The sequence below is a fragment of the Nycticebus coucang genome, chromosome 10, assembly GCF_027406575.1.
Source record: "Nycticebus coucang isolate mNycCou1 chromosome 10, mNycCou1.pri, whole genome shotgun sequence".
NCBI lineage: Eukaryota > Metazoa > Chordata > Mammalia > Primates > Lorisidae > Nycticebus > Nycticebus coucang.
Window position 1 is genome coordinate 119380027 of NC_069789.1, and position 18116 is coordinate 119398142.

Genomic DNA, 18116 nt, shown 5'->3' on the forward strand with positions numbered 1-18116 from the left:
TCTAACCCGCCACCCTCGGTATATGGGGCTGGCACCCCTACTTGGTGAGCCACAGGCACTGCCCAGCTGTGAACTTTTGTGTGCAAGTCTTTTGATGCCCATGTGCTCTCACCTCTGTTGAGTGTATACATACCAAGGAGGAGTATAATGAACCAAGGAGGGGAATGGTTGAGTCATAGGTTAGGAAATGATCAGTGTATTAAAAACTGCTCATCAAGGGCGGCGCATGTGGCTCAGTGAGCAGGGCGCCGCCCCCATATACCGAGGGTGACAGGTTCAAACCCAGCCCCAGCCAAACTGCAACCAAAAAATAGCTGGGCATTGTGGCGGGCGCCTGTAGTCCCCGCTACTCGGGAGGCTGAGGCAGGAGAATCGCCTAAGCCCAGGAGTTGGAGGTTGCTGTGAACTGTGTGACGCCACGGTACTCTACCGAGGGCAATAAAGTGAAACTCTGTCTCTACAAAAAAAAAAAAAAAAAAAGAACTGCTCATCATGTTTCCAAAGTGGCTGTACCATTTGCTACTCCCACCAGCAACAAATGGTATTTCTAGTTTGAGCCTTAGTTGTTGTACTGCAAAATGGAGATAGAGTATCAGCTCTAGGAAGGTATTGTGCAGACTTAAAGAAGGTTTGTATGTATGAAGCTTAGAGCTGGGCAGCTGGGCATATAGGAGGTACTTAGATAGGAGCAGGTGGGTCTCATGTGCTAAGTGCTCATTTGCTGCCTCCTTCTCAGGCGTGGAGCAAACCAAACAGTGCAAGGAGGAGCCCAAGGAGGAGAAGGTGGTAAAGCCAGAGAGTGTCCTGATCAAGCGGCGCCTGTCAGCGCAAGGCCAAGCCATCTCAGTGGTCGGCTCTCTGAGTTCCATGTCCCCTCTGGAAGAGGAAGTGCCCCAGGCCAAGAGGAGGCCAGAGCCCATCATCCCAGTCACACAGCCCCGGTGAGTTCCCTTCCAGGTGCTGGAAAAGATGGGAGCCTTGCCCTGTGCTTTTGGTTCTTGGCTTCTGTGCGTATACCAGTGTATATGTGAGATGGAAAGAGGTCTGGACCTGGTTCTCTCTGACTCCTGAGTCAGCAATAACCACTAAGCCTCTGTTGTTTTCTTTTCTGTAAAAATGGCCCCCTTTTTATGTCTAAAATAGGTATAATGGGCTTGATGCCCATAGCACAGTGGTTATGGCACCAGCCACACATGATGAGGCTGGCGGGTTCAAACCTAGCCCAAGCCAGCTAAATAGCAATGACAATTGCAACAAAAAATAGCCAGGCACTGTGGTGGGCACCTATAGTTCCAGCCACTCGGGAGGCTGAGGCAAGAGAATCACTTAGGCCCAAGAGTTTGAGGTTGCTGTGACCTGTGATGCCATGGCACTCTACCGAGGGCAACATAGTGAGACTGTCTCATAAAAGAAAATAAAATAGGTAAGGATCAGGAAAGAATTAGTTCACAGTGATGGTTAGATAACTATAAGTTAAAAGTGATTGTTTTGGCAAAGCATTTCACATGATTCTTAATGTGTAGTAAGTGCTACTGGTTGTCAACATCATTGTCCTAATTATCTTCCTTACACACCACAAAACCCAGCCAGCCTGGCCCTGGCTCCACCCAAGTCTCAATAACACAACTGAGCACAACCTGCTATCCCAGCATGTCCTCTGCACTCCTCACTCCCTCCTCCACCCCACAAGCAGATCCCCACTTTAAGGTTTTGCCTTTACTGTTCTCTCTGCCTGGAAAGCTTGTCCCCAAACATTTGTGCATCTTGTTCCCTCCCTCCATTCAGATCTCCACTCATATATTAGTGCCTTCCCTAAGACACGTTATGCAAAAAAAAAAATAGCCTCCTCTTCCTCACTCATACCCTTGCCATGCCTCAAAATCACAGGGGAGCTAGAAAGGCTGTGTCCTGGCTCTGTGCCTGTAGTTTACCAGCTAGGGTGCCAGCCTATACACTGGAGCTGGGGGGTTCAAACCCAGCCCAGGCCTGTCAAACAATGACAACTATAACCAGAAAATAACCAGGCATTGTGTCGGGCGCCTGTAGTCCCAGCTACTTGAGAGGCTGAGGCCAGAGAATCGGTTAAGCTCAAGAGTTTGAGGTTGCTGTGAGCTGTGACGCCATGGCACTCTACCGAGGTGGGCATAGTGAGACTCTGTCTCAAAAAAAAAATAGAAAGAGGGCGGCGCCTATAGCTCAGTGAGTAGGGCACCGGTCCCATATACCCAGGGTGGCGGGTTGGAACCTAGCCCGGCAAAATTGCAGTAAAAACATAGCCAGGCGTTGTAACAAGTGCCTATAGTCCCAGATACTCAGGAGGCTAAAGCAAGACAATCGCCTAAGCCCAAAAGCTGGAAGTTGCTGTGAGCTGTGACACTATGGCACTCTACCGAGGGTGACAAAATGAGACTCTGTCTCTAAAAAAAATAAATAAATAAAAAGGAAGGCTGTGTCCTGTGTGGCCTGCCTAGTCTCCTGAGGTGGGGAGAATCACTAGATGGGACTAGGTTGCAGAAAGGATACCCTGAGTCACGGTGTCCCTATCCCTGCTCTCCTACATAGGTTAGCAGGTGCTGGTGGGCGCAAGAAAATCTTCCGTCTCAGTGATGTGCTGAAGCCCCTGACCGATGCCCAGGTCGAAGCCATGAAGCTGGGTGCTGTGAAGCGGATCCTGCGGGCTGAGAAGGCCGTGGCCTGCAGCGGGGCAGCCCAGGTGTGCCCTTGTCCTCCCAAAAGCCTGTTCTTCTAGTCCCTCTTCTCAAGAGCTTGCCTCACATCCCAGCCAAGAGTCAGGCCCTTAGTCAAACATGTCTGGCTGCAGAACCAAGCTCTGCTGCTCACAGTCACCTCTGCAGGCTTCACTCCATCTTCCATAAACCAGAGATAATAGCAGCAGCTCTTCATGGTGACAAGAGAAAAATGTGCAAATGTGCGTGTGTGCTTAACCAGCACAAGGCAGGTGTCAGGAAGTGCCTTGCCAGTGAGGGCCACTCTTGTGGTCTTGGTTCTTTGTGGTTGGTAATGTTATCATTCTCTAGATTCAGACATAACCTGGTTTTAAATCCTGATTCTGCCACTTGCTGCTGTTACCTCAGGTGACTTTTTTGACCCATTCTTTAATTTTTAATTAACCACTAGTGTATGAAGACACTATTTAAAAAGTACTTACAACCAGCACAGTGGCCCACACCTGTAATGCTAGGTACTTGGGAGGCTGCCATGGGAGGATTGCTTGAAACCAGAAGCTGAAAACCAGCCTGGACAGGATAGTGAGATCCCTGTTTCTAAAAATTCAAAATATCTCTAGGCAACATAGATATAGTACAATCTTCCTTGGCCATCACCTGCATCCTGTCCCCCTCATCAAAGGTAACCAGTGCACAAATTAGGGGACTCTCTCAAGATCTTTTTCTGCACACTTAAGTATGTAGATTCTCCTAGAAACTCAGCTTTATTCTGTGATGATCAATCCCCTTTCCTCCTGCCACACATACCTGTTTCCACTGGAGCTTCATGAGCCTGGGCAGGAAGAGTTGAAGGGGAACAGCTGTGGTGTCCCCAGGATTTCCCACCCCCATACCAACACTGGATTGTTCCCCCTGCAGGTACGCATAAAGATCCTGGCCAGCCTGGTGACACAATTTGACTCAGGCCTAAAAGCTGAGGTTCTGTCCTTCATCTTAGAGGATGTTCGGGCCCGCCTAGACTTGGCCTTTGCCTGGCTCTACCAGGAGTACAATGCCTACCTGGCAGCTGGCACCTCAGGCACCCTGGACAAGTACGAGGATTGCCTCATCCATCTGCTCTCTGGCCTGCAGGAGAAACCGGACCAGAAGGATGGGTGAGGGGGTGGGCCCACACCCTTCTGTCCCTAAGAGTCCCCCACTCCTGTGTCCTGCCCTTCTTCTCTGATGTCTGATCACCTTCCTCTTCACCACTGAGTTAGTCTTCCATGTAGTTACCCCAGGCCTTCTCCTTCCCTCCTCATTCTCTGAAAGAATATACAGGGTTGGGCAGCGCCTGTGGCTCAGTGAGTAGGGCGCCGGCCCCATATACCGAGGGTGGCGGGTTCAAACCCAGCCCCGGCCAAACTGCAACAAAAAAATAGCTGGGCGTTGTGGCGGGCGCCTGTAGTCCCAGCTACTCGGGAGGCTGAGGCAAGAGAATCACGTAAGCCCAAGAGCTGGAGGTTGCTGTGAGCCGTGTGACGCCACGGCACTCTACCGAGGGCGGTACAATGAGACTCTGTCTCTACAAAAAAAACAAACAAACAAACAAAAAAAAAGAATATACAGGGTTGTGGTTTTGCATGTAGGCTCTAGGTCATGCTCTCTGGGCTGTTGTCCAGTTCTGCCACTTGCTCTGAGTGGCCTATGTTACTTACCCTTTGCACCTGTTTTCCCATCTCCTGGGCTTGTTTTGGAGATGGATAGTCCCACTTCTCTACACCCCATCTCTTGCCTGAGTTGGTTCTATAGATTCCTCCCTATTCTTGGCCTTCAGTTTACCCATCTAGCCTCCAAACAGCACCTCCAAAGACATTTCATCATGTAAATCCTCTTGTTTCCCCACTTAGAACTTTCCATAGTTCTGGGTGGCACCTGTGGCTCAATGAGTAGGGCGCCGGCCCCATATACCGAGGGTGATGGGTTCAAGCCCAGCCCTGGCCAAACTGCAACAAAAAAAATAGCCGGGCGTTGTGGCAGGCGCCTGTAGTCCCAGCTGCTCGGGAGGCTGAGGCGAGAGAATCGCGGAAGCCCAAGAGCTGGAGGTTGCTGTGAGCCGTGTGACGCCACAGCACTCTACCCTCGGGCGGTACAGTGAGACTCTGTCTCTACAGAAAAAAAAAAAAAGAACTTTCCATAGTTCCCCACTGCTCTTAGGATAAAGTACACCCTTCCAATAAGGCCTGTATAACCTAACCCCTCCAACTTTTTTTTTTTTTTTGGTTTTTGGCCAGGGCTAGCTTTGAACCCGCCACCTCCGGCATATGGGACCGGCGCCCTACTCCTTGAGCCACAGGCGCCGCCCCCCTCCAACTTCTTAAGCCCCTTTTTTCTGCCCTTCACCCCCCCAACCCCCCAGACTTGAGCCTGGGCCCTGTCTGTTCCTTAGACATGCCAGGCTCAGGGCCTTGGCTCTTATTATTCTATCTGGAATATTCTCCACCCCACTCTTTTCATGGCTGGCTCCTCATCCACTGGAGGCAGAGTGTTACCTCAAAAGAGTTTTTTGTAGCCACCATATCCAATATAACCAACACCCTCCATCCCCTTTATTCTCTCCTATTGCTGTATTAAATGAATGAAGTTAGGAATACCCATTTGTCAAAAGGGTGAAACTGAGTTTCAGAGAGGTAGTCTCTGCCCAAATCACCCAGCTGGCAGCTTTGGAGCCCTGGTCTGTTCGCCTCCATAGCTCTATAACCAAGGGGTTGAACAACTGTCTCTGCAGCAGCACATGGAAGCCAAGTAGCCTCTCTGCAGCTGTGCCTTCCCCCTCATTCTCTGGCAGGATCTTCACCAAGGTGGTGCTGGAGGCCCCACTCATCACTGAGAGTGCCCTGGAAGTGATTCGCAAGTACTGTGAGGATGAGGTGAGACGGGGCTGTGGGGCAGGTGGTGCAGACAGACTTAACTCACAGCAGCTTGTTGTGGGGACAGGGCCTGCCTTGAGGGGTCTAAAGGGCACACAGCCTGGACCTTGTCATAGAGGTTTCACAAGGGCCTGGGCCCTTTTGTCCAGGTACCTGATCTTAGGGAGGCAAATGAGACAGATCCCAAAGGGACACTGCAGGTGGGCTGAGTTCTGGTTCCTTCTCTTTTGCTGCAGAGTCGCACCTACCTTGGCATGTCCACACTTCGAGACCTGATCTTTAAGCGCCCATCCCGCCAGTTTCAGTACCTGCATGTCCTCCTTGACCTCAGTTCCCATGAGAAGGACAAGGTGATCCCACTGCCACATGTTATGACTTCCTGGCTACACTCAGCCAGCAGTTTGCAAAGACTTTCTCTGTCCTGAGGACCAGCCCAGACTTTTCTGCATTACCCAGAAGGCTTCCCTCAGGCCTAATGCCCTTCATGGAACAGTTTATTGGTTTTCATTTTTTGTTGGGTTGTTTTTGTTCAGGCTGAGACCTGAAATATGAGTAGGTGGGTGTGCTCTAGAGGGGACAGATATGCATGTGCAATGGTTGAGTGAGGCCCTTGGTCCCTATGTGCTCAAGCCTCTCGCCAGACCTGGCAGCATGTGTTCTTTCTTTCTTTTTTTTTTTTGAGACAGTCTCAAGCTGTCACCCTGGGTAGAGTGCCGTGGCATCAAACCTCACAGCAACCTCAAACTCTTGGGCTTAAGCAATTTTCTTGCCTCGGCTTCCCAAGTAGTGGGACTACGGGTGCCTGCCACAACACCCGGCTATTTTTTGATTGTAGTTGTCACTGTTGTTTGGCAGGCCCAGGCTGGATTTGAACCCGCCAGCTCCAGCATATGTGACTGGCACCCTAGCCACTGAGCTACAGGCGCTGAGCACGTGTTTTTTCAATCATTCAACAGACCTTCATTGTGCACCTCTGGTCCTGGCCACCTGCTACTGCTGGGAACAGAGTGCCCTCCCAGTAGTTGATATCTGTATGAAATAAAATTTAGCCAATGATAGCATTAGTTTCAAAGCCCGGGAGCCTTGTCAGTTCGTTGAACTGAGAAAAGCTTTCTCTGCTGAGAGCGTAATGAGCAAGGCAAGCAGAGTTAAGAGCTGTGGCTGGGAGGGAGACAGTGAAGCAGTGATGCAGGGCCCTGCCTTGAGCCAGGATGCCTCTCTCCTGAGCTGGTGATAGACCTAGACACAAGTAACAGCTGGGCTGAACCTTTCTTAAGTTTGACTTGTTTTCATGAATGTGCTGGCAATCTTGGAAGAACAGCCGTTACCCTCCTCCCCTGTGCCCCCAGCTCTTCCCCATTTGCCCCTGCTCTCTCCTCAGGTGCGTTCCCAGGCCCTGCTTTTCATCAAACGCATGTACGAGAAGGAACAGCTGCGAGAGTATGTGGAGAAATTCGCCCTCAACTACCTGCAGCTCCTGGTCCACCCCAACCCACCATCAGTTCTGTTTGGAGCTGACAAGGACACAGGTTTGGTGGAGCTTCATCAGATGTGTGTTGAGTGCCTCTGTGTCCTGGGGCAGAGCAGGATGTAGCTGAACCCTGCCCAGTGGACTAGGGGAGACAGCAAGCAGTAATGACAGAATAGGCAAGGGTTGGGGGGTGCCCCACCCAGCCCGAGAAGTCAAGGAGAAACTCATGGATGAGAAGAGCCAGCCAGTGCTAGAGCTACAGGGAGGGCCATCTGAGGCCAGTTCTCTCAGCAAAGCTCCAGGTCCCCCAGGATTCAGATGGACAGGCTCAGGACCCCAGTAAATGGATCATTAAATGAGATTTGGAGCCATGATGAGGAGGCAGAGGAGACCCAGGCTTCCCAGGAGAGGTTCAGTATGCATGAGACCCAGAGGCTGAACAGGTGTGAAAAAAGGAGCTGGGGAATGGTGGTCCCAGCAAAGGGGGCAGCAGGCACAGATGCACAGGCATGAAGGATCTTTGGAACTATAAGAAGGGTCATGTGACCACCATAGAGGACGGCTGGTGGTAGTTTGGGGCTGCCCTATACATTGCCTGGCTGACAATACAAGGGGAGCAGCTAGGGGGTTATCCCGAGGCCACATGGCAGTTCTGGCAAGACTTTGAGCAAGAGAAGGACAGGGTCAGAATTGCACTTTAGAACGATCCTTCTGTTGGCCATGTGGGTTGGTGGTCAGGGGAGGATGGAGATGGGAAGTCTGGTCACCCCACTTCCCTGACCTAGAATAATTTGCTTCCTAATCTGGCTCCCTTCTCTGTCCACCCTGCTCTGCCACTGAGCTATTCGCCATGAAGGGACAGATGCTGAGCATAGGATGGGGTTGGGAGGGTAAAGAATGAGCCTGATGCCTGTCCTGCCCTGTCAGAGGTGGCAGCACCCTGGACCGAAGAGACAGTGAAGCAGTGTCTGTACCTCTACTTGGCCCTTCTGCCTCAGAACCACAAGCTGATCCATGAGCTGGCGGCTGTGTACACCGAGGCCATTGCTGACATCAAGCGGACAGTGCTGAGAGTCATCGAGCAGCCGGTGAGGTCCCTGAGCCCACCAGGTGCTGCCCACCCACAGGCAGGGCTAAGTCCCCAAGTTTACCCCTTCCCCCAGCATCTCCACTTCCAAGTGTACTGAACATGAAGGGTTGTCCACCCTGGCCAAAAAGCTCTATAACTCTTGGGTGGTCCACAGATCGTCTGTCAGTTTGTGAGATCACAGCGTGGCTCAGCAGTTGAGAGCCTAGAGTCAGACGGACCTGGGATCGTGTTCTGCTACTAATTTTTTCATTGTGACTTTGGGCACCTTCAGTGAAAACGGGGGTAATGATCCAGTCCCCTCATGCTGTTGCAAGCTGTTCATGATGTAAACACCTGTATCACTGTCACTATTCATAAGCTGGCCCTCCCCTGTGTGGCTAACAGAAGTCTTATAGCTGTCATTACATAAAAATAAGTCCCACCTGCTCCTCTCTTTGGACTCATAGAGTTGCAACTCCAAACTTGACAGCTAAGTTGTAGACCATCTGTGCTTTCAATTTGCAATTGGATTTGAAACCACCTTTTCATATCTCTGTTCCTGACATTTTTTTATTATGGAAAATATCCAACATAAAGAGAAAATTATATTTTAGTCCCCACATACCTGCCATCCAGATGCGCTGGGGTTTTTACCTGTGAAGTGGGAATGATAGGCTTACTGTCAGGAGGAAGCAGATTTGTATCCTAATTTTCAAGGTAAACTAGAACTGTGGTTTGCAGAAAAGTGATCCCACTGGGCTGTGAACTCAAGAGCAAAGACAGAGTGGCACCTATAGCTCAATGGGTAGGGCGCCAGCCACATTTACCGAGGGTGGTGGGTTCGAACCTGGCCTGGGCTAACTAAGGCAACAGTGACAACTGCAACAAAAAATATAGCTGGGCATTGTGGTGAGCATCTGTAGTCCCAGCTACTCGGGAGGCTGAGGCAAGAGAATTAAGAAGAGTTTGAGGTTGCTGTGAGCTGTGATGTCATGGCACTCTACCAAGGGCGACATAGTGAGACTCTGTCTCAAAAAAAAAAAAGAGCAAAGATGGTCAGTTTTGAGACACTTATAGACACTTGTTGGGCCAAAGTGAAACCTAGCCCTCTGAGCCCTGTGTTAAGTGCTCACAGTGGGGCAGGCTTCAGAAGCAGTGGCAAGTTGAGCCCTGATCTGGGCCTGTAGCCAAGCTAGGGCCATGGCAGTCACAGAAGGGCTGAGCAGGAGCCTGAGATATCTTCACAGAGAGTTGAAGCATAGGTTGGGCGTTAAAGATCGGCTCAGGTCTGAGAGGGCAGAAGGAGTGGCCTACAGGGAGGACAGTGCTAAGCCAAGGATCAGGAGCAAGAGTAAGTCTAGGTCAGATGAGACAGGATGACACTAAAGTTCTTCTGACCTACATCTCTCCCACCTGCTATCCATGCCCCTGTTCTCTAAACCTGTCACCTGTCCTCACCCCAAGTCTTAGCACTACTCACCCTGCCTATGACACCCAGGCCTCCCCTGAGTCTGATCATCCTTATCTCTCTCTAGATCCGAGGAATGGGCATGAACTCACCAGAGCTGCTCCTCTTGGTGGAAAACTGTCCCAAGGGGGCAGAGACGCTGGTCACCCGATGTTTACACAGCCTCACAGACAAAGGTACCCCACCCTGCACCCCCACCTTTCATATTTTCCTCTCCTGGTTTTGCCATATCTTCCCAGTCCTTTAGTAACAGCTGCTGGGTTCCCAGATGGTTGCCCCTCTTGTGGGTTCCTCCCTCCTTTTGCCTCAATTTCTCCATCTGGAACAGTGCATTGCCAACTAGGGCTGAGGATTTCTACTCTGAAACTGAGTTGCCCCTGGCCTCCCACATACCCCCTTCTAACTCTCCCCCATGGAGCTCACCCTCCCCAGTCCCCTCTTCCACTCCTGATGTGTTTTTTTCTGCTGCTTCCACTTGCAGTCCCACCCTCCCCAGAGCTGGTGAAGCGGGTCCGGGATCTCTACCACAAGCGACTGCCAGACGTCCGCTTCCTCATCCCTGTGCTCAATGGGCTGGAGAAGGTATGGAGCCCGTGCCTGTCTGCCCCCACTGCCTGTGGCAGGGAGGAGGACAGCAGCAGGCTTTGTTCCCGGTAGTTGAGCCAGAGTCAAGTAAGAGAGGGTGGGAACATAGCTTGCCTGTGGTTAGAAGTCTTAGAAGCCATAGACACCCAAATACCTATGTAAAATGCTTAGGACGGGCGGCGCCTGTGGCTCAGTGAGTAGGGTGCTGGCCCCATATGCTGAGGGTGGCGGGTTCAAACCCAGCCCCGGCCAAACTGCAACAAAAAAATAGCTGGGCGTTGTGGCGGGCGCCTGTAGTCCTAGCTGCTTGGGAGGCTGAGGCAAGAGAATCGCTTAAGCCCAGGAGTTAGAGGTTGCTGTGAGCCGTGTGACGCCACGGCACTCTACCCGAGGGCGGTACAGTGAGACTCTGTCTCTACAAAAAAAAAAAAAAATGCTTAGGACACATTCTTGAGTTTATTAGACGAGGGAGCAGTCTCGGCTCTGCCTCATCTTCCCCTGACATCAAGCAGGTCATTTCCTTTCTTTGGTCCTCATCTGTCAAATGACATATAACAGTGAGCTCTTGTACCAGACATGCTCAATGTGATTGTCAAGAGGCTTCACGTAAACCACAGAGGCAGCACTTTGCCTAACAAGTAGGAAGCTCACTCTCCAAGCCATCTATGTCTCCTGACATGGTCTTGCTCCTAATGAGCAGTGGTACCTTGGGTAAGCCTCCATTTCTTCATCTATAAAAAGCAATGACACTCTTCACTTTTGCACACTTGTCTAGTCCAGCAGCTTCTGTGTAAAAAAGCCTGGCCCAGGGAGCCTGTGACATGCAGGGGGAATGAGTTGGGATAACAGATCTGCCTTGAGGGAGCAGAGGGGGTGATGGGGAAGGGAAAATGGAACCTGGAAAGAGCTTGGTAAGCCTGATAGTGGGTGTGAGGATGTATCTGACCCACTGCCACCCTCTTCCTGTAGAAAGAGGTGATCCAGGCATTGCCTAAACTCATTAAGCTCAACCCCATCGTTGTGAAGGAGGTCTTCAATCGCCTTCTGGGCACCCAGCATGGTAGGTGATGTACCCACTCCCCATCAGGAGCCAACCTCAGGGAAAAAGGGTTTATCCATCTCCCTAGGGTACCATCCATCTCCCTGGGGTACCATCTGGATGTGATGTTTCATCATGTCCCAGTGCTCCTAGGCCACCATCTTGGAATGTGGATGATGGTTTCATGCATGGCAGGGGTGAGGCTGTGGAGCTGGGGGCTGACTCTAGAAGTGTCTTCCCTTCTGGGATCCAGTTACTCTTCAGACCCTCAGGCACAGGCTGCACCTTGGCCCTTCCTCACATCTTGCCTGAGTCCCTCAAGGAGTATGCCAGGGGCACTTTGACACAGTCAAAAAGAAACAAAAATAAAACTTTTAACTTAGAGGGCTGCTGCTTCATTCAGTGCCCCATTTTTATGTTATTAGTTGCTTCCCCTGCTCTAGCCCTCTGTCCACTAGTTCCAAGAAGCAAAAGATACCTTGTTTTCATTCACCGCTTCCCCGGTCTGGGGCACTCAGACCCACCTCTCCACTGAGGCCTCTGTACTATCTCCCCCATTCCACTCCCACCCACTGCAGGTGAAGGAAACTCAGCCTTGTCCCCTCTGAATCCTGGAGAGCTGCTGATCGCGTTACACAACATCGACTCGGTGAAGTGTGACATGAAGTCTATCATCAAAGGTGAGGCGCTGCCCCAACCCCCCTTCAGTGGCCCCTGCAGACTGGGTGGGAGAACCTCAGTCGCCCACATGCCTCTGCTGGAATCTGCCAAGTCGAAGATTGTGCCACCCACAGACCCACCTCTGAGCTCTGGAGACTCACCTTTGTTCTTTTCCTCCCTCCTCTTCCACCTTCGCCCTCCCAGGTCTTCCCTTTTACAGGCCTGCCTTTTCTTCCTCTGTCTAAGGCACTGATGTACCTACTGTGTGCTGGCACAGAGTAAGCCTAAAGAAATGAGGGGGTCCACCTCCTGCCCTAACCCCGAGGAGCACAAGGAAGCAGAGCCTGCCCTGAGCAGGGGTCAGAGGCACAGCAACAGAGCAGGGTCAGTGCACAAGGGCACTTGCTGGACTCAGGGTAGATGCCAGGCTCAAGTTAAGGCAGGAGGTCCTGTCTCCATGGCAGGGAGTTTGGTGTCACACTGGCCAGCTCACAACAGTCACTACTCACTGAGCCAGGCTCTCCCTACCTGCTCTTGCCAATCCTCATCACACTTAACCTGGTAAGTATGTTGGCTTCCATTCTGTAGGAAATGGAGGTTCCAGAGAGGTTAAGTAACTTGTTCAGGGTCACATTAAGCATAAGTGGCATAGTGGAAAAAAGCACAGAATCTGGAGTTAAATGGACCCAAGATGGAATCCCGGCTTTACCAGTTCCCTGGGTCTGAGGGCTACCTCCCTGAAGAGCTCCCCTCTGTTCCTTCCCTGAGTGATTTCTGGATCGGGAGCTGTTCTGTTCCACAGAAGTGGAGCCCCTGTTGCCCTCTCTACTCATAAGTCAACTGTCCTTTGATTACTCTTCTCACCTTTGGAGTGTGGAAGGGGCTTCCTCCTTCACTGAGCTTCAGGTTGTAGCTTGAAGTAGCTTCTTCAGTGGTTCATTTCCTGTCTTCCTCAGCTGCTTCTCTCAGAAACTTTTAAGGTCAAGAGAGGACTTTATGAATATGTAAAACCCACATTAAAACTGAGCACTTGCTCAGGTGTCTAGCAGAAGGGTAGGGAGAAAAGGAATGTGGTCTTTCCACACCCTGACTGGTGTCCTGAAGAAAGTTCCGGCCCATTCCCAAGGACAGTATGCTCACGTGGCTAGTGTGTAATTTGAGGGGATTTGCGCACACCACCACCCCTGCCAAGGCCATTTGTGGACCCAGACTAGAGGCCCTGTCAGTCAGGGCCTGTGGTGTTGGAGGAACCCAGGGCCAGGGAGATGCCATGTGGATAGCCAGGAGCCAGGCCTCTGGAGGGGGCAGCAGGGTCTACCTTTTTTAACCCCCATTTTCTTCCTACATACCCAGGCCCACACACAGCTCCTATTCTGGCAGAGCCCTTGCCAGCCCTCCTCCTGGTGTTCCACCAGCTGTCCCCAGTTCCCAATCCACCCAGTTTCCAGAGCATGTTTCTTTCCTGCTTGTGCAGCAGTCTTCCTGGTTGCACTAGTGACCTCACTATGAGCTTCAGATCAGAAGTCCAGTCTTTTTCGTGCACTGTTGGAACCCCAGTTCTGGGATTGGAAGTGCTGGGTCATGGAAGCAGTCATCCCTGGCGCTTGGTCCCCCATAAGCCACCCTCTCTCTGGTGCCAGTCCTACCATCAGTGATCTATTCCCGCAATTAAGAAATTCCCTGGATACCTCTTCTCAGCCACATTCTGGGTGGTACTGGGTACACAGAAGAGACAGCCCCAGCCCTGTCCTCCCAGGGCTCGAGGAAAGCTGTCCCTGCACAGTAATGACTCAGAGAGGGCAGGATAGGGCTGGGGCAGAGCAGCCTGGGCATGGGTCATTGGGCAGGATGAGTTAGGAGTGAGGTAGCAGTTGGGGAGACAGCAGAGAAAGGAAAAATATTGTGGAGGCTGAGGGGTACACTAGCCAGCCTGGTACTGGAACTGCAGAGCTGAGCCTGGCTGGGTCTTAGAGTCGAGGGTGGAGGCCTAGTCAGGAGAGGAGGTCAAGGTGTAACCATTAAGGAAAATGCATGGGGCCCGGCTACACAAGGTCTCGGCTACACAAGGTCTCGGGGCATGGAATTTGGCCTTGATCTCTTGAGAGCCTCTGGGAGGGAAGGAGTCAGAGGTTAGAGCAGCAGTTCTCAACCTTCCTAATGCCACGACCCTTTAATACAGTTCCTCATTGGACCTGGTGGTGACCCCCAACCATAAAATTATTTTCATTGCTACTTCATAACAATTTGCTACTGTTATGAATTGTAATGTATTTTCCGATGGTCTTAGGCGAGCCCTGTGAAAGGGTCGTTCAACCCCCAAAGGGGTTGCTACCCACAGGTTGAGAACCGCTGAGTTAGAGCTTTCCAGAAACCCCCTCAGGCTGCCATGTGGAGAATGGATTAGAGGCTGGGTAGGAAGCCCAGGAGACTGGGGAGGGCTGATGGGGAGGAGAGGGGAGGATTTGATTCTAAAGACCTTTGGGGAGTGGGGCAGGCAGGACCCAGTGACAACCTGGCCTTGGGGGCTGAAAGTGGGGGGTGCTTCCTTGATTTCTGACAAGGCCTTGCCTCCTATATTCTCTCTGCCCACTTAGCCTCCTTCCTGTCTGTCTACCTGTAACATCGCCATCCTCCCTCTTTAAGTCCCCACCCCTGTTCTCCATTAGCCTCTCAAGGATGGGAGGGCCTCTCTCTAGCTCAATAAAGACTTCTTGGTTGACAGATTCACATGGCAAATGGTGTTTGGGGAAGAAGAGCTTCAAGGCAGCTCCTGGGGTCTCCCCTTTAGCACAATAAAATGGGGCACTACCATCCACTCAGAACAGGCCCCAAGGCCTGCTTGTAGGTGCTTGTGTTGTGCCAACCCTCTGGGTCCACCTTGCACTGGTGGGTGTTAAGCTGGGGGAATCATTGTATGCGCTGACCCCATCTCTTGTCCCTCCCTTTCTTATTACTCTACTGACTGTGTCCCTGTGTCCCCCAAACAGTCCTAGGCCTGGTACCCCCATCACCAGCACAAACCCTGTGTCCTGGTCAGGCTTGGGGTGGCCAGTCTTCTGGTGGAGCTGGCCTATGGGCCTCTCTTGACCTCTCTGGGAGGGCTGATGGAAGTCAGTAGCTGCCACCCCTCTCTTGCAAGGGTGGGAGTGTCCCGCCACCGCTATCAAGCCAGAATGGGTCTCCAAGGGTTGGCAACATGTCTTTCCTTCCTCAGCCTTCCCCAGGATTGTCCTAAAAGAAAAGGGGACAAGCTCTTCCCATTCTGGCCAGTGCTTCAAGAAGTTGGACATGGGCCCTCCCTTGGACCAAGTTTGCAGCCTTTCCAAGGGTCAAGTCACAATGGGATCTTCTGCTGGGTTAAGGAGGCTTCTTGTCTCCTTGGGAGCTTCAGGAAGTCAGGGCTGGCTCTTCCCCTCACATGGACAGATGTCAGGGCTTAGGCTCCTGAAGGGTGGTGGGGCTCCCACCTCCTGGGGACAGCTGGAGCAAAGAGGACAGGCCCACTCTCCGCCTCCTCACAGCCACCAACTTGTGCTTTGCGGAGCGGAACGTGTACACATCAGAGGTGCTGGCCGTGGTGATGCAGCAGCTGATGGAGCAGAACCCCCTGCCCATGCTGCTCATGAGGACCGTCATCCAGTCCCTGACCATGTACCCCCGCCTGGGGGGCTTCGTCATGAACATCCTATCCCGCCTCATCATGAAGCAGGTAACCCTCCCCTGGCTACTCCCAACCCCTGCCCACAGCTGGCCGCAGCAGAGCCCACTGAAGATAGTCTTGAGGTAGAACTAGAGGGCTTCTAGCTCTTTGCCCTCCCTCACAGAGGAGAGCAGGTGCTACTGTGACCCCTTTACCCTGCCTCCTGCCAGGAAAACACTGTCTACAGGGTGACGAGGGGCAGTAGGAGAAATGGTAGACTACAGGGGGTGTGACCCTAGGAGGGGCATGGCTGCCTCTCGTTCCACCACCACCACTGTGCACTAGCCCGGATGGATCTCAGAGCTGAAAGATGGTTCAGTTTTTTAGAGATGTTAGAAATTTGAGCTTGTAGAAATATCACGGTGAGACAAAAAACAGACCTCATCTGTAAGCTGCCCCTGGTTGCATTTTGCAACACCTGGCTAAGATGTTAAAGGTGGAGTCAGACAGAGGTGGGTTTAAATGTACACCTGGACAGGTCCTCGCACCTCCTTGATCCTCGCAGGGGGAATGTCGCCCTCTCAAGGCTGTCAGGAGCACAGAATGTGTTCCTACAGCATTTAGCCTGGGCTGGCTCCAGGAGAGTGGCTGTCTGTTATCTTCTACTCCTTTCCCAAACTGCCTTCCTGTTCCAGCTCCCTGGCTCTGGAAGACAAATTCTGGAGGGAACTCAGAGCTGTATGTAGCCCAGAGGAATCTGTTGGATGGTGGGATTTGGGCACTTCCTGGTGAGGTCTTTCTCTAAGGGGCTGAGGTTAGAGTGGCTGCCTGTGTGCCCCTCCCAACAACTTCCTCCCTGCCTGGTCCAGGTATGGAAGTATCCTAAGGTGTGGGAGGGCTTCATCAAATGCTGCCAACGCACCAAGCCCCAGAGCTTCCAGGTCATCCTGCAGCTGCCACCCCAGCAGCTGGGAGCCGTCTTTGACAAGTGCCCTGAGCTCCGGGAGCCCCTGCTGGCCCACGTCCGCTCTTTCACCCCCCACCAGGTACCCTGGGACTTAGGGAGGGTGGCCCCTACAGACTTGAAAGGGGGCAGAAACGGGGGACCCTACACTGTCACATAAAGACAGGGGCTCTGGAGAGTCAGGGATGGGGCATCTTGGGTGTCCAAGAGAAGTCTCCAGGCCAGACCTGTCCCAGCGCCCTCTTGCTGCTTTTCACCCAGCAAGCACACATCCCCAACTCCATCATGACCATCTTGGAGGCCAGCGGCAAACAGGAGCCTGAGGCCAAGGAGGCACCTGCAGGGCCCCTGGAAGAGGTGAGGGCCCTTGCAGACCACCCATCTGGATTCCCCCAAGCCCCACCCTTGCACCCCAAGCCAGCAAGGCCCCGCTACTTCCTCCTCCCATGAAGAGGCTGGGGCTACCCCACCACCTGTCTCTGAGAGGATGCTCCTGCTAAAACGGGATAGCTACCCCTCCTCCCTGTACCCACAATTAAGAGTTCGCTGTCCCTTATGCTGCCCCCAGCTTTCTGCCTCAGGGTGGTCTCTGCCCCTTCTCTCCCACCATCCTCTGGAAGCATCCGTCCCTGAGCTGCTGCGTGCCCTCCCCACCCCCAGGACGACCTGGAGCCCCTGGCCATGGCGCCGGCCCCAGCGCCCCGTCCCCCTCAGGACCTCATCGGTCTGCGGCTGGCCCAGGAGAAGGCCTTAAAGCGGCAGCTAGAAGAAGAACAGAAGCTGAAACCCGGTGGAGTGGGAGCTCCGTCCTCCTCCTCCTTGTCTCCCTCCTCATCCTCAGCCCGGCTGGGCCCTCTCCCGTCCGAGGAAGCCATGGATTTCCGGGAGGAGGGGCCTGAGTGCGAGACCCCGGCCATCTTCATCAGCATGGACGATGACTCGGGGCTGACCGAAGCCGCCCTCCTGGACTCGAGTTTGGAGGGGCCCCTACCTAAGGTAGGGACCGCAACCAAAGCACTCGGAGGAGGGGCATCCAGCCTGGGCGGGGACACGGCGGGGTGGGGCCTGCTGGAAAGCTGGGGAGGGTACCCTTTTATCCACCCCCACTTTGCTGGGTCACAGGAGACAGCAGCTGGCGGGTTGACATCAAAGGACGAGCGGAGCCCTCAGACCCTCGCCCCTGCCGGAGAAGACACCGTGAAGACCCCCAGCCCGGCCTCCGAGGAACCTGGGGAAGCTGAGAGCAAGGGGAACAGCTGACGGGGCTGGGTGGGGAAGCGGAGTGGGGTGGGAGCTGAGTTGGGAGACGCAGTGGGGCTTGACCAGCGGGTGCTTTGCCTTAAAAAATAAAATTGAAGAGATGGAGGGTCTGGGGCATGAGTGCGGTGTGGTCTCTGCTGTCTTGTGTCCTGTGGGCCACACGCGGGAACTGCAGAGAGCGCGCCCGGAGGCGGCTGCAAGCCCCCAGTGCGGGGTGCGCCTGCGCGGGGCCTCGCACCTTGGCTCTGGTGTCCCCGCGCCCTACTGTAACTGCCCGCCCCTCAGCGTCCTTAGAAACTGGCCTTGCCAGTGCTGCGACTGCCGGGCGTGTGCCTGTCTGCAAGCCTTCCTCCTAGAGGTCTGC

At 53.1% G+C, this 18116-nt stretch overlaps 1 protein-coding gene across 3 annotated transcripts in view; it reads left to right on the plus strand.

Moving 5' to 3' along the window:
- SYMPK (symplekin scaffold protein) overlaps nucleotides 1-17857 on the plus strand; it is a 46392-nt gene extending 28535 nt beyond the window's left edge. For 2 of the 3 annotated variants that reach the window (XM_053607825.1, XM_053607826.1), the window contains 16 exons: nucleotides 737-941; nucleotides 2563-2713; nucleotides 3606-3841; nucleotides 5515-5596; nucleotides 5833-5946; nucleotides 6978-7125; nucleotides 7995-8155; nucleotides 9672-9780; nucleotides 10086-10186; nucleotides 11159-11249; nucleotides 11807-11908; nucleotides 15410-15597; nucleotides 16398-16574; nucleotides 16754-16849; nucleotides 17153-17488; nucleotides 17615-17857. In XM_053607825.1, the coding sequence (XP_053463800.1) occupies nucleotides 737-941; nucleotides 2563-2713; nucleotides 3606-3841; nucleotides 5515-5596; nucleotides 5833-5946; nucleotides 6978-7125; nucleotides 7995-8155; nucleotides 9672-9780; nucleotides 10086-10186; nucleotides 11159-11249; nucleotides 11807-11908; nucleotides 15410-15597; nucleotides 16398-16574; nucleotides 16754-16849; nucleotides 17153-17488; nucleotides 17615-17752 (2435 nt within the window). In that variant the 3' untranslated portion in view covers nucleotides 17753-17857. Of the gene's footprint in view, nucleotides 1-736; nucleotides 942-2562; nucleotides 2714-3605; nucleotides 3842-5514; nucleotides 5597-5832; nucleotides 5947-6977; nucleotides 7126-7994; nucleotides 8156-9671; nucleotides 9781-10085; nucleotides 10187-11158; nucleotides 11250-11806; nucleotides 11909-15409; nucleotides 15598-16223; nucleotides 16267-16397; nucleotides 16575-16753; nucleotides 16850-17152; nucleotides 17489-17614 lie in introns of those variants that run through there. The other variant, XM_053607827.1, reaches the window with a different exon arrangement.
- The last annotated feature ends 259 nt before the right edge of the window (nucleotides 17858-18116 follow it).